Source organism: Crassostrea angulata, chromosome 9 (genome assembly GCF_025612915.1).
Source record: "Crassostrea angulata isolate pt1a10 chromosome 9, ASM2561291v2, whole genome shotgun sequence".
NCBI classification, from domain to species: domain Eukaryota; kingdom Metazoa; phylum Mollusca; class Bivalvia; order Ostreida; family Ostreidae; genus Magallana; species Magallana angulata.
Window position 1 is genome coordinate 21,118,315 of NC_069119.1, and position 20,379 is coordinate 21,138,693.

Sequence of the window (20,379 nt, forward strand, 5' to 3'; positions counted from 1 at the left end):
GGGGGGGGGTCGGGGGGGTCCCGACCCCCCCTGGAAAATGAAAATTTATTAAATTTACATAGTAAAATTATCGCGAAAATATGCCTCGGACCCCCCCTGGCAAACACAATTATCCTTCGGACCCCCCCTGGAAAAATTTTCTGGATCCGCGCATGCCATAAAACATATTATGTCGTTCTGTAGTTAAGCAAAATTTAACGAGTGCATTAACCTAGCCGCTGTCAGATTTATTTCAGTCGGGATCGTTTAATCTTAAATATAGAGTTACCCAGTAAAATTCTCAAAACTCATCGGAACTTATTTGTGTTTTTTAACAGATTTATTGTCTATTAATTCAGATCATATAAACGTCATTAAATAATGAAATCAAATATTATCGATCCACAAAATGAAATTTTGGTTTATCAATGGTTCATTTGGGTGAGTCGTCTTACCGTAATGTTTGACACAACTTCCGGTATTCAAGGAGACAAGGCCACCATCAAGGCAATCGTAAAACTTTGCCATTATTATGGCGAGTTTGGGTCCTCGGTTTCTAACATTGGGTGTGAAATGTACAAAATCTCAGTTACTCACTGCAGCTCTACCAAGTTGCACCCAGGTTGCAAAATTACGATCTGTAAACGATCCGTTTCCATTGCCCCCAAGGCCGAAACCTTTCCGTGGCAGAAAATACAACGCTTTCTGGCAAATGTTTGATTCCCCTATACCGCGCATGAATGAAAATTCCATAGTCGTCCTAGTGGAAGGGAATCTCGGGACCGGAAAGAAAGAATTGGCAAAGAAACTTGCAGAGGAATTCGATTTGTTGTATATTGATGATATTGACTTTAACTCGATGTACATGAGTCCTGTATTTGAAGACTTTAACTACCGAGACTTGAATCAATATGCAGTTGATAGACCGATGTATGTCGGTTTGGACGAATTTTGGGCAACAGAAAAGTTAGAAGACAACCCTATGATTATGCGAAGTCAGTTTGACTCATTCCATCTAAGGTGGTTTAAATATCGGAATGCCTTGAAACACATCTTCAATACTGGTTTGTAATATACGTATTTTCTGTCCCAAGTAATTGCTTCCATCACTTTTTGATTGCTTTTGACAAAAATAAACAGATGTTTTGCACCATGATGATTTGCACTATTAGTGTGAAACATCTAGTAATTTTTATGAATTTTTAGCTGGGCTCTGCTGAAAGCAGAGTCCTGGCTGTAGGCAGGCAAATCGCCAATGTAACTATAAATAGCACAACTTCAAAAATAAACAAAAAACCAAACAGCGTCAAAGTAAAAGCTTCCGCTATACCAAATAGTTACACAAAGAGCCAAGTTTTGTCAAAAGTGTTGACATTTTGTTTCTTTTTTTTTAATTTTGAGAGAATTGTCTATCTTTTTTAGTTTTCTTATTAATAACGTGTTTTAAAAACAAGACTATGCATTTTGGACACATACAATGCACATAAATTTCCATGAACTACTTTGCTGCGCGTAGGAGAAATGGGGATTGAATATTTAACGCTTGTTGCAAAATTCAAGGCAGCAACTATTGAACTTTTTTCTACTAGACAGACATATTTTTGTTAATAGCGGCTTACAAAATTTGGTCGCTATCTGACGCTTTGCTGACATTTAAAGCATGATAGAGAGAGAGAGATTGAGAGAGAGATTTTCAGTCTTTACTACAAAGTATGCATAAAGACACACCAAAAGAGTCCGGCTTTCAGTACTTCAGTACTTTGATTTTAACTGTCATCCATCTAAAACATGTAAATTACTTACATTAGCTATTTAAAAATACCTTTTAATTCTGTATGCACATACTTATAATTTTGAAGGCCTTGTCAGAGAAACAGATCATAATTACATGAGGTGCATAATTGTTCGTTTGTATAGACTATAATAATGATTAAATACAATTTTTTTGCGTTGGAAGATCCAAGGACCAACGCATGGGGTGACTCGGGCGAAAAAGTTGCCTTGGGGCTTGAAACTTTGCCTTAAAATATCATCAAAGAGAAGTTCAAGTTGCCCTGATTTTTTTCAACTCTATACTACTATCAATGTTGTCATATAAAAAATTCTAACATTTGATTTATCTTCCGTTTTAATTGCTTATTGTTCGCAAAAACTGTTACGTTAGTAACTTGTATCACAGCATGCCCCCCGACGTAGTTTTTTTACACTATCATAGATAAGATCCATCGGAACTCCTCTAAAATTTATCGTTTCATAGGTAAACTGTGTATACCTGTGTATACCTGAGCGACTAAGCTGTTATTATAACCCTCACAAGAAAAGTTTGGGGGGACGTATAAGAATCACCTTGTCCGTCGGTCAGTCTGTCCATCTGTCCCTCCATCCAGGACCCATATCTCTCTTATGGAAGAACATTGGAAGTTCTTACTTCACACAAAGATTGCTTATGACCAGAGGGTGTGTTATGATTTTGACCAAAGGTCATTTGGGCAAGTTCAAGGTCATTATAAATTCGTGTCAAGATCATTTTGTAATGGAAAATGATTAGAAGGTAATATTTGACCAAAGATTGCTTATGACCTGTTATTTTTTCCTGACCTTAAGCTTTGGTCATTTGTGCAAGTTCAAGGTCACCATAAGAAAAACGATGCATCCATTACTTTCCAATATAGAAATAATTGAGTTATTATATTTTCTTAGCAGGGGATACATATATATGATTAGTGAGCTTGATCACAGTACCTCTAGTTTATATTTGCTATTGTACCTTCTCACTGTCATGTAAAAAAGTAAGAATAGGAGATAGTACTATTTGTAGCTGTCAAGAACAGATATTCACAACCACGTACTGCAAAAAAATATGTTCATTTCAGGGGGCCATTTTAGGTCCATATTTGGGTCCATACCATATATATACAGTCCTTTAAGAGGAAATAAACATTGAATTGATACATGTGATATGCTGTTGGATTTCTCCAAATAATTTGTCAATAAGTTTAACATAATTGTCTTATTTTAGGACAAGGAGTTATCATGGCTCGCAGTGTTTACAGTGATATTGCTTTCTGCCATGCCATGGTGAACAGGAACCTCTTTAAGAAGTCAGGTAATGTAAATTTTGTTGAAATCCAGTATTTTATCACCTACAGAGTAAGTTTCTCCATGCATGCTTCATATCATGCAAATCATATGGAACACTGTATAAAATTTGCAGTGCTCATTTAGAATATTTTATGCAAATTAACCTTTGAATTATTTGGAGACAAAATTCATTAAATTACTTAAACAATCTTAGATTTTCAAAATGGTACCCAATCCTATTGTTTAGGATGAAATGTAAATGGAGCTTAAATGCAACCAATAATTGAAACATGAATGGAATTTATTAAAGCAGAAGTTATTTTTTTTCAAACTAAATTAGTGAGCTAAAATAAAATGTTTTTTTCTTTTTAGCTCACCTGAACCGAAGGTTCAAGTGAGCTTTTCTGATCACCCGTTGTCCGTCCGTCTGTAAACTTTTCACATTTTCGACTTCTTCTCTAAAACCTCTGGGCCAAATTTAACCAAATTTAGTACAAAGCATCTTTATTGAAAGTGGACTATAAATTGTTAAAATAAAGGGCACATCCCTTTTCAAAAGGGAGAGAATTGCGAAACATTTTTTTACGTAAAAGCTTGTATATATAGTGAAGATTCTAAATTGTAAAAATCGTGACCATCGGACCAAAACTGGGGCCCCAGGCGAGGTACAAAATTAAATAGAAATACATAGGAAAAATGTTTAAAAAATCTTCTTCTCAAGAACCACTGCACCAGAAATGCCAATATTAACACAAAAGGTTGTATATATAGTGAAGATTCTAATTTGTAAAAATTGTGACTCCTGGACAAATAATGGGGCCCCAGGCGGGGTTCAAAGTTTAACATAGAAATACATAGGAAAAATGTTTACATGACTTTTGTTCCATTTATTCAACTAAATTGTGCCCCAGAAAACCCAACTGTGTCTCCCTGATTATTGACAACTCATTGCATAAGTATATAAGGTTGTTTAAGCAAGAAATGACGGATGAATACGATAAGGTGTAAAAATTCACTAAACATTATATCAGTTTATCGCTTACATTTTATTTGGATACCGTGCCCTATAAAAATAAAAATTGATATGTAAATTTATTTGTTATCGGGCACGGTCTCCAAAATAAATATAAGCGATAAATTTATCTTGTGATTTTGTTGCAATATTGCATCTAGTTTGGTTGAGCATTATAGATACGGCAGATCAACGCACGTGGTGTGCATATGGTAAAATACCATACCATAGATGATCTTGTTTCACATGGGAATTAAATTTTTAAAAAAGTATGTTTTATTATAGTTAATGTGTTACCCTCGCATACAAATGATGAACCTGTAAAATTTGTTCAAAGAGTGTTTAAAGCAGAAAGAAGATAATTTATTTTTGAAATTTCTTCAATCTTTGTAACCATGATGAGTTATGATTCATTGTATTACAAATGCATCACTATGTATACAATCACATGGTGATGTTAAAATTGCAAATAAAAATATAGTTGCATATTGTGGTATTTATGGACTTATTGTACGTACGACCTAACTCAGACAGCGCGTGCACGGATCTCCGCGGGCTCCCTGGTCGAGGACGAATGTGTTCCGGTGCATGGCGAAGGCTATTGTGAACTCTTGTTGATGAACTCATGTTTTATGTGTATTTGTTTGTTGTCTGCTTGGCAATAAATACCATAATATGTACAAATTTAGTTACACAAAATATTTTTATTCTGATATTATTTGATATACAACTATTGGTACAGAAATTTAAATTAATGATACCTATCTTAAAGAAAATGTCAGCTCAAGGCCTTTGTGGGCGTTCTGGCCTTTAATATGTATAGTGAAGACTCTAAATTGTAGAAACCGTGACCCTCGGACCAAAACTGGAGCCCCAGGTTGGGTTCAAAGTTTGACATAGAACTACATAGGAAAAATGTTGAAAAATTTTCTTCTCAAGAACTACTGCACCAAAAAATGCCAATATTTACACAAAAGGTTGTATATATAGTGAGATTCTAAATTGTAAAAATCGTGACCTCTTGATAAAAAGTAGGGCCCCAGGAGGGGTTTAAATTTTAACATATATAGGAAAATGTTTTAAAATCTTCTTCTCAAGAACTATAATGCACCGGTTTGGGATATTACTATGCATACATGTACATCCTTAAATAATGTAGATTCTAATTTGTAAACATCGTGACTCCCGGACAAATAATGGGGCACCAACAGGGGTTCAGAATTTAAACATTTTAAAAAATATAAAGCTTAAGGAAATGCTTAAAAATTTTTTTCTCAAGAACTACAATGTTATAGTTTGTGGAATTACTATGCATGCATCCCTAGCTTATGTAGATTCTTAATTGGTAAAAGGATGACCCCCAGACCATTACTGGGGCCCCAAGATGGGTTCAAAGTTTATCATAGAAATATAAAGGTAACATGTAAAAAAAATTCTTCTCAAGAATTACAATGCTTCAATTTGTGAGATTACTATCATGCATACAACCTTGCGTAATGTAGGTTTGATAGTTTTAAAATAGTGACCCCTGGACTAATACTGGGGACCCAAGCTGGGTTAAAAGTTAAATGTAGAAGTAAATATGGAAAATGTTTAAAAATCTTCTTTTCGAGAACTACAATGCTTCAATTTGTCAGATAACTATGTAAGCATCCTCAAATAGTGTAGATTCGAAATTATAAAAGCCGTGACCCTCGATCTAATACTGGACCCGAAGAGGTGTTCAAAGTTTAGCATAGAAATATAGAAGGAAAATGTTAAAAAATCTTTTTCTAGGGAACTATAATGCTTCAGCTTGTGAGATTACTATGCAAGCATCCTTAAATAATGTGAATTCAAAATATTTGGCACTGGACTAATACTGGAGCCCCAAAAGGGGTTCAAAGTTTAACAGAGAAAGATATATTGAAAATGTTTTTCTCGAGAACTATAATGCTACAGTTTGTGAGATTACTATGCAAGGATCCTCAAATTGTGTAAACTCTAATGTAGTGGAACCAAGAGTTATCTTCCTCGATGTTGTACAGTCTGAGAGTTATTCCTTTTGATGTGGAACTCTTCTATGTTCAGTTTTTCAGGCTGTGTACGTGCGATCCTGGCGCAGTGCTACACATTTTCATTCCTATGTTACTATTTATGTTGTTAAAGCCAACTATAAACCTCGGACCAATACTGGGGCCCCAGAAAGGGGTTCAATGTTTAAAATAGAAAAAGCTTATGCTACGAAATAGAATGTTACAAGGAACTGCTGTTCAGGTGAGCGATGTGGCCCATGGGCCTCTTGTCTTTTTTTATACTCATGCACTGCTGCATAAATTCAAAGGCTGTGTAATGATTATAATTTTATTCTGGAAAATGAAATTTATCAGTTTATTCATTGTATATATATATATATCTCTCAGCACTGTAACCACTGTTAAAGGCCTTACATAAGAAGCTCACCAATATCAGACTGTCATAAGTAAAAATTTTAGACTGCTGGAAAAATAAATGACATCACATCATTGTTTTAACTTGTTTTATGCTTAAACAACTGCTTAATTTATATTTCAGTGTACAAGAAGTATTTGGAGTATACAAATAAAGCTTTTAAATATCTATTTACCCCACATCTTGTCATTTACTTGGATGCAACGCCAGCTTACAGCATGAAAAAGATCAAAGAAAGAAATGTGGTAAGTTATATTGTGTATAGGTATTTTTTTATCAATAAATGTAAAAGAAATTTATGAATAACACAAACTGACCAAATGACAAGACCAATTAGAATGTATTTCTTTATGATATAGTAACATCACGACATCGTTCCATGCGATTGTCTGTATCCATGCTTCGATTCGATAAATTTCCCTTTGATGATATGTACAGTGTTTTTTATTTCTCCATAACATTCAGAAAATTACAATGCATGTTTTCAAATTATAGTGTTGTTTTTGCTATGAATACGATTTTCTGTAAAGGTGCAATTTTCAAAATTGTGTTGTTACTACAATTGCTGATTATCAGTGTATGAAGTACATATTAGATAATAGATAAAAAATTGGTTGACATTTGTTGATACCAGGTCCTTTCTAAAATTCCTTCAGATTCATCTGTAAGCCTCGTGTATACTGTTGATAATTGATATTGTTATACTTTCATGTTAAATAGTGAAATCTGATTGGTTAAGACGCAGTTCATAATCTGTTCTATTACCCTCAGCATTAGCAACGCACTAAGCAACGGGTAACATTATAAATTGTTACATGTGCGAAAATTATGCGCGTACGGTTCGCTGTAGAATTTACGTTATTCCTATATAAAAGCAGTAAAATTTTCTTGAAAATTAAGACATTCAGTATAAAAAAATAAATAGTGCCTGTTCAGGAGGATAACAGTTGAAATTGACACCCCTCGAAAACCAATTTCAACTGTTACCCTCCCAAACAGGCACTATTTATATAATGGTTACCGGTACTTTTGATTTGTCATTTAATTCTGTTTTAGCAGAGCACTGCAGGCTTAGGGTAGTCGGTACATGTATACTGTAGAGGAGGAAACATTACAGAGTTTCTAATTTCACCATGTTCGTGATCAGACAATTTTCCATGAACATTAAGTCACAATGAATATTCATCTCCAGAACCATTGGTCTGATTTCTACTAAACTTGACACAAAGCATCCTTATGAATAGAGGATTCAAGTTTAATAAAATAAAAGGCCCTGCCCTCTTTCAAGGGTAGATAATTAAAAATCATTGAAAGAACTATATATGATAAGAGTTAAATTTGGCCCCCATAATTCGCCATTTTTAAAGTGTTTCGGGTACAATAAAATGTTTACTAATTTTTTAGAAGAGTTGATATAAAATATATTTTTCATCTTTTTATTTGATTTATTTGCACACACTGGCAGTATATGACGTCAGAAGTGACGCCATTTCTATAATTCAATCAAAATCAGCCAAAAATTAACATTTTTCTTATCTATTTACGAATGGGAAATATAGAGCGCATGCTTGAACAAGGAAAAATTTTTTGTCACTTATTAGTCTTGGCTAGGTACATCTCTGATTAAAATATTTTATTTGTTCAAGAATGCGCTCTATGTTTTCGGAAGGAAAAACTGCTTGAAAACAAGCTGTTTTACGCTGAAAATGCAAAATGGCGGGAAAAGGTTGTCTTTACAATGTCATATTTCTAAATTGTGGGCACTTGAATCAAAGTAAATATTATATAAACACATCACATATATATCTGTACTAAGAAAACAAAGAATGATAGTAAAATGATGATGTTCATTTTAGGGGGCCATTTTAGGCCCTTATCATATATAGTCCTTTGTTGGTATTTTTAAAAAAAGATCTTCTCAGACACCATTTGGCCAGAAAAGCTGAAAATTGTGTAGAAGCATACTCGGGTAGGTAGATTCAAGTTTGTTCAAATCATGATCCCCGGGGGTAGGGTGGTGCCACAATGGGGGTCGAATTTTACATAGGAATAAATAGGGTAAATCATTAAAGGTCTTTTTCTCAGAAATCGATTGGGCAGAAAAGCTGCAACTTGTGTGGAAGCATCCTCATATAGTGTAGATTCAAGTTTGTTCAAATCATGATCCCGAAGGGTAGGGTGGGGCCACAATGGTGGGGGGGGGGGGGCAAATTTTTACATATTAGGAATATATAGAGTAAATCTTTAAAGATCTACTTCTCTAAAACTGATCAGCTAGAAAAGCTGCAACTTGTGTGGAAGCATCCTCAGGTAGGGAAGATTCAAGTTTGTAACCATGATCCCCAGTGCTAGGGTGGGGCCACAACTGGGGGGATGTAAAATTTCTACACAGGATTATATAGGGAAAATTTTTTAATCACCTTCTAAAACATAATTTGTCTAGAAAAGCTGTTACTTAAGTTAGTTCAGGAGTCAGGAGTAGGGTTGGGCCACCCGGGGGGTTGGGGGTTGGGGGGGGGGGTCCAATTTTGCGTAGGAAAAAAATAAATTGTTCACTAAATTAAAAACTTTAATGTTTTTATACTGTATATGTATATGGTTTTAATCTGTGCAAGAATTTTGACTTATTGTTTATTCTTTAAAATTGTTTAGACTTTGGCCTCTTGACAACTCTTGACAACTCTTCAGCCTCATAAGGGGTTCAAAGTTTGATGTGGGTTTATCCATACTACTATATTAAAATGATAGACTCGAATTTTTGGGCTTTAATACCGAGAAATCGGAAGAGAACTGTCTTTTGTTATATATATATTTTAAACATTATTGGTACTTGAAGATTACCAATTTGTTTTTATTTTTTCTCAATCAAGCTTCGATAATTAATAATCAACGAAAATTCCTTTAAAAAATTCGGAAATCATCTGGATTTTTTGGATTTTACAATCTTGCGCATGCGCATTACATTCACGCTAAATCACGGGAGGCTCCTTAGTTTATGTTTCTTCAATATCAGATTTGCACTTGATAAACTCAGAAACAATATTACAAATACATGTAAATTTTCACTGAATTTATCATATATTCTGTTCATCAAAGGAAATTCAGGAGATTAAACTAACTCAGTGCATTTAATATGAAAAATTCTGAGAGTCATGGTGTGTAAATGCGAAGCGAGTAAAACGGTGGTGAAAAAGTGTAGAATTCTTCATTAATATGAATTAAATTTTTAGATGAAAGATATTAACAGCCTCAAAATGGTTTGCTATGAATAATTTAACTGTAATTTTCAATGCAATTTCGGAGTGATTCTGCAATTTTTTGTTACATTACAGGTAAATGTTAGGCATTTTAACTGTGGTATAGGCCTGTCCTGAGACACAGTTAGATTATTCAAACCAAGCAGAGTGTAGTGAAATTAATAACATTATTGTAGGCTTAATGCTTGGTTATGTAAATGTCAACAATATGGTGTGTTCATGTATTTTTTTTGTAAATGTCTAATATCATATGCAATGTCAACATATGCATGCTCGGGTCAAAGTCTAGTAATCCTTATATAAACATCATCTTCTCAAGAACTGCAATGCATAATATATAATGTGACTGTGAAATCATCATGTTACAAAGGCTCACTGATAAACATATGAATATGCAGGGGAATTATTTTTTTTTTTTATACAGGATCTGTTATACGACATAATTCAGATATTTTGTATATGACTTCGTAAAGCTGATTATAGTATGTCTATTGTTGCTCAGGTGAGTAATGTGGCCCCTGGGCCTCTTGTAGAACAGAGTAAGTTACCCTGAATTTTCAGGCCAAAAATGCCAGGTTTGCATTATATAACAGTGCGTATTATATTGATTTCGACAAAATACTAATAGTATATAACAGATTGAAGACAGTACCGTAATGTGATTTAAATGAAAAATAATGTAAATGTAAGATATGTTCATTACTTATCAGATTTTTTTTTAGAATCGTGATTTAGATAATTCTATTAGAAGAAATTGATTTGCCATGAAATTAAAAACACAGTAAAAGGTACTAGCAAAGGAAATTGTGAAATTTTAGACATATGGAATTAAAGACATTTAACATGCTTTGACATGAATTGTCTTTTGGAGGACTGAGAAGTGCTCATTTTCGCCAGTCAAAGTGATCTTATCTCTGCTCCTGGATATTTCAGCCTCATGAAGTCAACAGCCCAATCCTAACCGAAGACTTTTTGTCAAAAATATCTGAGGGTTATGACAAGAAGATACTGCCCAAATTGGAGTGAGTATTAGAAGCCAGTTTTTCTAAATGACTTACTATACCTTTGTGAACTCTTTAAAGTTTGCAATCGTGGATAATAAATAAATAATGTGTTGATGTTCGAAAAGTAAGACCTGCAAAATTTCAAATCATTTATATATACATGTAGCTGTACTTTTGCTGTAGAGAGAACTTTTATTGGGTGTTTGTGTATGGAGAACAATTTGTATATTCAAACCAAACAGTTTGGAGAAACATTTTTAAGACTATAACACATTCACCTTTTCTAATTAGCTAATTCTTCTGTTTGTTGAGATTTGAATTAAAGATTTTTATATTTTTCTGAAGTTTGAATGAACACACATGTACATGTAATGTCAAACACAATTGATTTAAAGACTAGCTGAACAACAATTTTAATTTTGGATGCAGTTTTGAAACATAAACATTTTTGAAAATGCTCTTTAAGAAGAGTGTTGAAATATTTCATGTGATTGATACGTGCATGCTTTGCTAGAAACAGTTTATGCTAAAGGATTTGCACAAAATGCTTTGTGGTTCACCCAAAACACGTAACACAAAATGATTCTTGCACAGAAGTTGCAGGCTTCACCGGAGGGGACTATAGCTTTCCTCTGCATCCGTCTGTCCGTCGGTCTCTGTCTGTCCATCCGTCTGTCTGTCCCACTTCAGTTTTCCACACTATTATTACAATCAGGTTTGTTATCGGGTTGGTTTGTTGATTCGGGGTACAGAAGACGGTAAGAAATGATATTCTGCATTTAGTGCATTGTTTTTACAAATTTCTACCAGCAAATTATTAATGGACTTATTATAATGTAATAATGGATGTAATACCGGTAATACAAAAAACCCTGTCGATTAAATATACAACACAATGCTTGACACTTAATTTTACAGAACTTATTTGTTTGTTAGAAACAATACAAGGAATGGTACAAGTAATGTACGATATTATAAATGACTACATACTTTCCTCGTTTATTCAATACACACCGAACACTATAACGAACCCGAACATTAAAAAATTGGAATGTAAAAAATTAATTTTCCCGAAAATATGTCAACGAGACGCTACAAAAGTGTAAACTTGATCTGTAGTTTGACATTTTGAAGCTGTTCAGCAAATTTCATATTATTCCTCAAACGCATAAAAAAAAAATGTGGAAAACTGAAGTGGGACAGACAGACAGATGGACGGATGGACTAACGGATGCAGAGGAAAGCTATAGTCCCCTGCGGTAAAATACAGGTACTTGTAACATGCAATGTGTTCTTTATGAGGAAATAGTTTTTTAAAGACTATGTTGTGTTGATTTTATTTTTTAACAGACCTTTATCTGAAATAATGGTTCTTGATGCTGACAATCTTCCAGATTATGATTTGGTGAGTCATTAAGCAAACATATTCATCTTACATTAACGTCATTATACACGTGTATTTGGGAGATAATTGTGGGGAAAATTGGAAGTCAATTTCTATTTTTATACCCAAGCTCTGAAGCTCTGATTGGTATATTTTTACACCAATCAGACATCAACTTTCTGTTAAATGAGGACTGTTTTTTTTTTAGCCTAAATCAAACAAATTTTCATCAAAGTATTTGGCAGCAACTATTTAACGCAGATGCTTGAAATTTAAACACACTATTTGTTTAGGCATGCCATATCTTGGGATATAATTTTTTGTCAGAGATTTCTCAGCAACTATAGATTGCAGATGCTTGAAATTTTAACACACTATATGTTTAGGGATGACATACATGTATCGTGGGATATATTTTTATACCATTTGGATGCCAACTTCCTGTTAAATGACAACTTTTGCCTATTTTGCATATTCACATCAGAGTGGGCGTATTTCTAGTGAGCATTGGCTCACAGATATCTTGTTTTTAAGCTCTTACATGCAGTTAACAGTTTATTACAATCAGTATTTAAAGGTTGTTTGATTTTCAGCTCACATACTGTAAATGTATTACAATGTACATTTGGCTTTGTATTATATTTAGTGTTTTGGGTGAAATGAAGCTTCAGGTTTATCAAGTACATGGCTAAATGCCATGCATATATGTATAAGAATAGTCTCATTCAGAAATACACTAATTCAAATTCATCTCAACTTATTCAATAACTTTTTTTCTGCCAAATATCGTACACACTAAATATAATACGTTTACAGTAGACTGTAAGCTCTAGTGAGCTTTTCTGATACAATTGTGTTTTCTTAAGCTTGTTGAAGAAATGGAAAAAATTGACTTCAACCCATTCAGAGATACCTTGCTTAGGGATGAAAAATTTGCAGATTGGAGGCTCACACATGAAAGACAATGGGCTTCATATCGAATATGGTACGTATATATTTAAAGCTGAACACCACTCATAAATAGGCACTGTCTCACAGGTATATAAACCCTTTAATCTTGTTGCACACCTGAAAGTTATGGCTGAAGTGTAATATTCCTTTTGTGGTCTTTGGATTTTGTGCATTTATTCCTTGTTTTATGTGCATATTTTGTTGGTAAATAATGCATTGACCTATTTATTTGATGTTTGTATTCTCCTGGCTTGGAAAAAGTGCGTAAAATTTGAAAATTTCATTGCGACCTAGTTACACAGCGATGTAAGATGTACAGTCACACAGGTTAGATCTCTACAGGGAAATAGTTTAAACTGCTAAGAGATCTGCGACTTATAAAGGAGTTGTAGGGATAGCAGTGACAATAGAGCAATGTGGCGAACAGTGCCTTTTACGAGTAATGTTTAGCTTTAAGGAAAAAGGAATAATTCTTTCAGTATTATTCCAACCTTTTTTACTGATAGACTTATCACACCCCAAAAACAATGAGCACCTCATAGTATTCAAGGAATGATTCCTTGTTAGGGTCGTCCGTCTTCAGCGGAAGACCCTTCTATTATTCTATTGTTTCTTTTCCAATTTTATTTTTAGGGTCTTCCGTCTTCAGCAGAAGACCCATCTATTATTCTATTGTTTCTTTTTCACTTTTCTTCTTCTTATTATCATTATTAAGGTCTTCCGTTTCCAACATCAGTAGATTAACAATTTTGTCTTAAAAGTGAATGGTTTTATCTCATCTACTCAAAAATCAGACGGAAGACCCACAAGTTTTTTTATTTTTATTTTTTAATGTTTTTCTTTGAATATTTAACAGGTGATATTTACCCTCTTACTGATTCAGAATATATAATTATACCCCCGCTCCGAAGGAGAGGGGGTATACTGTTTTACCCTTGTGTGTCTGTCTGTCTGTCTGTCCGTCCGTAACAAAAATTTCTGTCGCATTTATCTCAGCAACTACTTGTCGCAGATGCTTGAAATTTTAACACAGCGTTTGTTAAGGCATGCCATATCGTGGGATATATTTTTGTACCAATCGGACGTCAACTTCCTGTTAAATGACGATGTTGCTTGTTTTTTAACCAAAATTTTCAAACAAATTTTCGTCAAAGATTTCTCAGCAACTGTTTATCGCAGATGCTTGAAATTTTTACACAGTATTTGTATAGGCATTCCATATCGTGGGATATATTTTTGTACCAATCGGACGTCAACTTCCTGTTAAATGACGACTTTGCTTATTTTTTAAATAAAATTTTCAAACAAATTTTCGTCAAAGATTTCTCAGCAACTGTTTATCGCAGATGCTTGAAATTTTTACACAGTATTTGTATAGGCATGCTATATCGTGGGATATATTTTTGTACCAATCAGACGTCAACTTCCTGTTAAATGACGACTTTGTTTATTTTTTGCCAAAATTTTCAAACAAATTTTCGTCAAAGAATTCTCAGCAACTATTTATCGCAGATGCTTGAAATTTTTACACAGTGTTTGTTAAGGCATGCCATATTGTTGGATATATTTTTGTACCAATCGGACGTCATCTTCCTGTTAAATGAGTACTTTGTTTATTTTAGCCAAAATTTTCAAACAAATTTTCGTCAAAGATTTCTCAGCAGCTATTTATCGCAGATACTTGAAATTTTAACACACTATTTGTTTAGGCATGCCATATTGTGGGATATATTTCTGTACCAATCGGATGCCAGCTTTCTGTTAAATGTCGACTTTGCTTATTTTGCATATTCACATCAGAGCGGGGGTATCACTAGTGAGCATTGGCTCACAGATTTCTTGTTTGTTTTAAAATCAATCAGCATGTTCTTGAGATATTAAGCATCTAAGTCCTGAAGCGAGAGTCCGATTAGCTCAGTCGTTAGAGTGGTGGACATGTGGAAGACCCACTCATTGCTCGCAACGAGATCGTGTCTAGTTACTTAATATATTTATATAATTTTCAGCAATTGTACAATAAAATCCCATATTTTATTTATTTATTATTTATTTTTATTTAGATTCAAATTTGTTCAAACCATGATCCCGGGGGTAGGGTGCGGCCACAATGGGTGGGTTGAATTTTACATAGGAATACATAGCGAAAAATCTTTAAAAAAAAATCTCTTCTTAAAAACCAATTTGCCAGAAAAGCTGTAACTTGTGTGGAAGCATCCTCAGGTAGTGTTGATTCATTCTAGTTTTTTCAAACCATGATTTCAGGGGTATTGATTAATTAGTGTAATTCGGTATTATCTCTACGTAATAGTTGATTAATGCAACATGTTCTATCAAGATGTTCAGCAATTTCAATCTGAACGGAGATTATTCTCGCTGCTAGAAATATATAACTAAAGTATATATATGATGAAAAATAAATTGAGTTTTCTCTTTGTTTTAGTGCAGTTTTCTCTTGTTTTAATTGTTAACAAATTCCTATAATTTTACTAACCTGAAGGTCAAGCTTCGAGTTATATGCAAGATACAGAGTTTTGCGCACAATGCTGTTATATGTTTGTACACAAAGCTGAGGTCATCCTTTAGTTTGTTTATAATGCAGCTATGCTGAATAGGAATTACCAAGTTTAAAATTCTAAAGTTGAATGTAATAAACTCATGCCTGCCAATACATTAATTTGAATTATAGCTCTTTAACATATGTGACAACATTTTCAGTTAAGTTTATTTTCTTCAATCAAGTGAGTAAGGATATGAAAGGTCATACAAAATGAATCCATGCCTGGTAAATGACAATCGTCTATAATGGAGAAGGCCAACTTTTTCAATGTTTATAATTTGAGTAATTGAGCGCATTCATTCTGGTGCATTGAGGTACACTTTTCTTCTTTCACATATAGAATTCTCTAAAATACAATAAGTAGCAAGTAGTGGAGGGAGAAAATGTACCTTTATGCTCTCATGTATTTTAATCGTTTTATAAAGTGATGGGGGGGGGGGGCTAAAATAAAGGGAACTGGAAGTTAACCGTGAACACCAACTGAAAATTTAGTTATTTATATTGCATATGATCTTATTTTCGGTAAAAATGGTATTCCATGAAGGTAAATATGTCAAAGATTAAGTATATGCAAAAATACGTGAAAATTCGGATATTCATTTTAATTAATCTACTGAGGGGCCACATGGCACAATATCCTTTGAACGCCCATATAAAGCCAGTGTTGCTCAGGTGAGCGATGTGGCCCATTGGGCCTCTTGTTTTATAGAGTTTGCATCAAATAGCTTTGTTTTGTAGGTAAACCTCATACTGTTGTTTTTAAAAATATAGTTTTGTAATTAAAACATTTAAATAGACAAGGGTATATAATAAATTTATCATTTTAATAGTAACTTGATCCAAAGGGCCGCATCATCACTTGTTGCAAGGCAATTGATTCCTCCTTCCACTGAACTTTTTAAAATTGAAAAATTTATTTTTCATTAAGTTAAACATACTAGTTTAAAAATCAAGAGTAGTTGTAAACAATAGTCATGTAATAAAATATTATTCTGAATTATGGAATTTTTTTATTCAAGGTGTGACTTAGACCCAAGTCATTTTTGGACGTGTAATGACCCCCAGGGTCATGTTGAGATCAGAGATATTCAACTCACAGTCGAGGAATTCACAACATGCCGTGATTATAGGGTGGTATGTACCTTTCCCTTACTCATACAGAGGCTGAATAATTAAATCTGAGGTCTATGCATGTACATATAATAATGAGTGATGACTGTTTGCCCATTTGAATTTGGTAAAAAATGGGAGAGAGGAGATTAAATCTGTTCTGCTAATGTTATAGCTCTAAATTCATACTGGTATTTTGTTGCAAATATAAAAGTAACAATGGTTTTCTTCTTTCATAAGCATAGCCGAAGCTATTTAAAAAAAAAAAGATTTCACAAAGATAAACTTTCAGCTAAAAAATTGTCTATTACAAAGTGAAACATTAATTTTGAATGATAAAACAATTTGTTATCATGATCTGATGCCTCTGTATTGGATTTATTTCAAATGGTTATGTATTACCGTGGAATCATTAGAATTTGAGGTGGCTCAACTTTGGTGGTATTCATGGGTAGAATTTACTTCCACCACAAAAAGTAATTATAAAAGTTTTCCTACTGAGACTGAAAACCGACACATCCACGAAATTACACCCCCACGAATAAGCAAAACTCCCATAATCCACGAAAATTGATCCCCACGGAATTAAATAATTCCACTGTATGGTCAATTTATCATAACTTATGCTGATTCTGTAAAACACCATTGAATTAAATCAGGAAGAAATGCATGAAAAATTATTAATTTCAACTTGTATTAAAGAGGATTTGTGATTCTGGTCACAAGTACTTATACATGTACAAATTGAAAAAAATATCTACTGGTACTGTACATGTAGATAGTCAAAACTATTAGCAAAAATCCCTTTTCTTAAAATTTCAACCATTCCTCTAATTGAGCTGTTCTTTTTACACAAAATCCACTTTATATATTTGTAATTTCAAAATTTCACTGATTATATGTAAGAACATGTACATTGTATTTTGACAGAGAAAAGAACAGTACTACTATGACAAACGATTTGCACAAGGGAAAGATGGAATGAAGGGAGCAATAAAGAGACTGTTTCATATATAAGTCAAGCAGAGTTTGAACAGTAACAGGCTGGTGTAGAAACAGTGGATGGTGTTTATTTCATAAGTATTGACCGTATTGACATTGTTCTTGATATTGTCATTCAAAAGGAATTAAAAAATACTTATATTTATTTTATTTCTTGTTCTTAGTAGAGAATTTGGTCCTATAAGAAAGGTTGCGGGTTGTTTTTTTTCAATAGACCAGTGGAAATTTATTACTGTAAATTCCTTATATTACACGAGTACTTAATTTTGCAATCCTGCTGGTTTGTATCTAATCGCGAGAATACAAAAACGCAAACGTTGAACTTTTCTTCTTATTTCTTATAGTTTTCAACTCTCAGAAAATAATGGTGAGATTTTAAAATCCACGAAGGATGCTTCTCGCGATTTTATGCGGATATTAAATCCTTGCGTTTAATTAGGAATTTACAGTATTCATTCAAAAAGCACTCAGATCTGTGGGTCTGGTATTTGAGACTTTGTTTATAAGCACTGGCTTCAGGATAATAGAATGCGAGTCAATCTGAAGTTGAACAAAAATTACTCAATTTGCACTTAAATTTAAATCCTACTCATAATAATTTACTTAAGGTAAAGACTTGAGTTTTGTCTTGAATGAGACTGCCTTGATGCAGACTTAACAGGACTGAAAAGTTATGGCCATTCTTAGACTTTATTTGTCTCCTGTAGAAGAAAGACCTCAGTATAACGATAGAAAACAATTCAAATTTTAAAGTTAAGATAATTGGAAATTTTAAATTTTTTGTTTATTTACATTTTTAAAATTCAAACATACAAAATTTCTATTAACCTGATGTCAATTTTTAAAAAAATAATTTAACCCCTATCTTTCCAATACACTCTCATTCATACACTCATTCAAATACCCAAAAGTAAATGAACCTGAGGTTGTGTATTTAAATGGATAGAAGAAAAATTATATAATATTATTCATAGCAAATTCCAATTCCAATTTTTAATTGGAATTAGTTTTTACATAATGGTAGGTTATGATTAATAAAAACAAATCCATATATTTGTATAAGGTTTTTGATTGGAATTCTTCCCCTTAGTTCATAATGTTTGGGAGCCTGTATTACCTAAAAAGGAAATAATATCTTATGTATATGTAATAAATGTGTTTTTACTGTTAACAAATTTAGATTTATGAAATAAGTGATCAAAGGACTATATATGATAAGAGTCAATATAGAAATTTAAAATGTAAATGGAATTATTACCAGAAATCTGATTTAATCAGACATGCAAGCAGACTACCAACACCACAATTATCATGGATAAATGTAATAATTTCTTCAAGTTTCACTGAGGAATTATCTTTTACATTCACAAATAAAGTGTTTTCTTTACAATATTTCCTTTTCACGCACAAATTCTGTGATCCGCCAAGATGGCGACCACTGGACGTTGCTTCTATCCCCCCTTAAAACATTATTTACATTTTGTAATAATTCACTACTTTATATAGGCCCTACAGTACAAGTAAAATGAACACAAGTATAAACCTAGTTTGTCTATAGAAGGAGCAATTAGGTGGTTAACTTCTAATAGTCAACACGCTCGGTTGTATTCGATCAGCTAAAATATACGTGCTCACATTGCCATTAGCAACCGGAAGTCCTCAACATAGCCAGTGGTTTAACCTACTGAGCTAGCCAGAAGTTACTTATAGTGATGTAAATATAGACAACTATGATAGAAATCAGTTTCCGAATTTAGGAAATTAGGGGTGCCCCTAAAAACATCTATCTTAATTTATTCCTTTGAACATAACTTATCAAAATATTTTTTTTAGGAGCAGGCCGGCATAAAGGATATCTAGGCCAAAAACCATGCAGAAATAATACCATTTTTCAAAGAAAAAACTTTTAAGCCAACTTTGAAGATTAATAATAAAATTGCAAGAGAAATATTGATATTGATTCAAAATACAAAATACAAACTCGAAAAATAGAAATATGTACGATAGAAAATTACCAAAAAAACTGATTTTCAAAAGTGATTTTTTTCCGGGAAATCCATCTCCCCGGTAAGTTTAATTGTTATTCGCAATAGATCCTTTAAAGTAACACGCATGTGATTTCAGCTGTCCTGTCTCTCCAACATAGTATGGTGATTTACAACAAAACATATTAATATTTTGGAAACAACGCTTTTGGTAAGGGGAAAACCTTTGGCCATTCAAAAATAATCTTTGCTTTAATATTAAGATGTGTTTCTTTCGTATTATCTGGATGCTGTAGGTGGACCCCTTGAAGTCATCCCAACATACCAAGAACCTGGTTATTCTTATTATACGTTTAAGCATGCTTCCGCTGTCGGTAAGGCATACATTGTATAAATATTCTTCTACTTGTTTCCTATTAAATTTATCTGAAATTTAATTTCACAAAACTCAGATATAATATAAAATCAAATTTAAAGAAATTTAGTATATGTATACACAAACGTTACAACAATTTATGAAAAATTCATTTACACTACAACATGAGGACACTCTTTATTTTCTATATGAAGAATGACCAAATTATTTAAAAACATTTGTAGGCAACCTTATATTGGGAATAAAAATGA

General features: G+C 33.1%; 1 protein-coding gene across 1 annotated transcript; it reads left to right on the forward strand.

Moving 5' to 3' along the window:
• The first annotated feature begins 432 nt into the window (after positions 1-432).
• On the forward strand, positions 433-17,912 carry LOC128163239 (NADH dehydrogenase [ubiquinone] 1 alpha subcomplex subunit 10, mitochondrial-like). The gene is made up of 8 exons (XM_052826782.1): positions 433-1,043; positions 2,999-3,085; positions 6,626-6,747; positions 10,693-10,781; positions 12,114-12,168; positions 13,014-13,132; positions 16,675-16,789; positions 17,696-17,912. Exons 1-8 carry the CDS (start codon positions 512-514, stop codon positions 17,780-17,782), a joined length of 1,206 nt encoding a protein of 401 aa, XP_052682742.1. The 5' UTR covers positions 433-511; the 3' UTR covers positions 17,783-17,912.
• Positions 17,913-20,379: the final 2,467 nt, after the last annotated feature.

Coding starts and splice junctions, on each gene's coding strand:
- LOC128163239 (XM_052826782.1), top strand. CDS start 512: ATGGCGAGTTTGGGTCCTCGGTTTCTAACATTGGGTGTGAAATGTACA. Junction 13,133..16,674: donor TGGGCTTCATATCGAATATG/GTACGTATATAT, acceptor TTTTTATTCAAG/GTGTGACTTAGACCCAAGTC. Junction 16,790..17,695: donor CATGCCGTGATTATAGGGTG/GTATGTACCTTT, acceptor GTATTTTGACAG/AGAAAAGAACAGTACTACTA.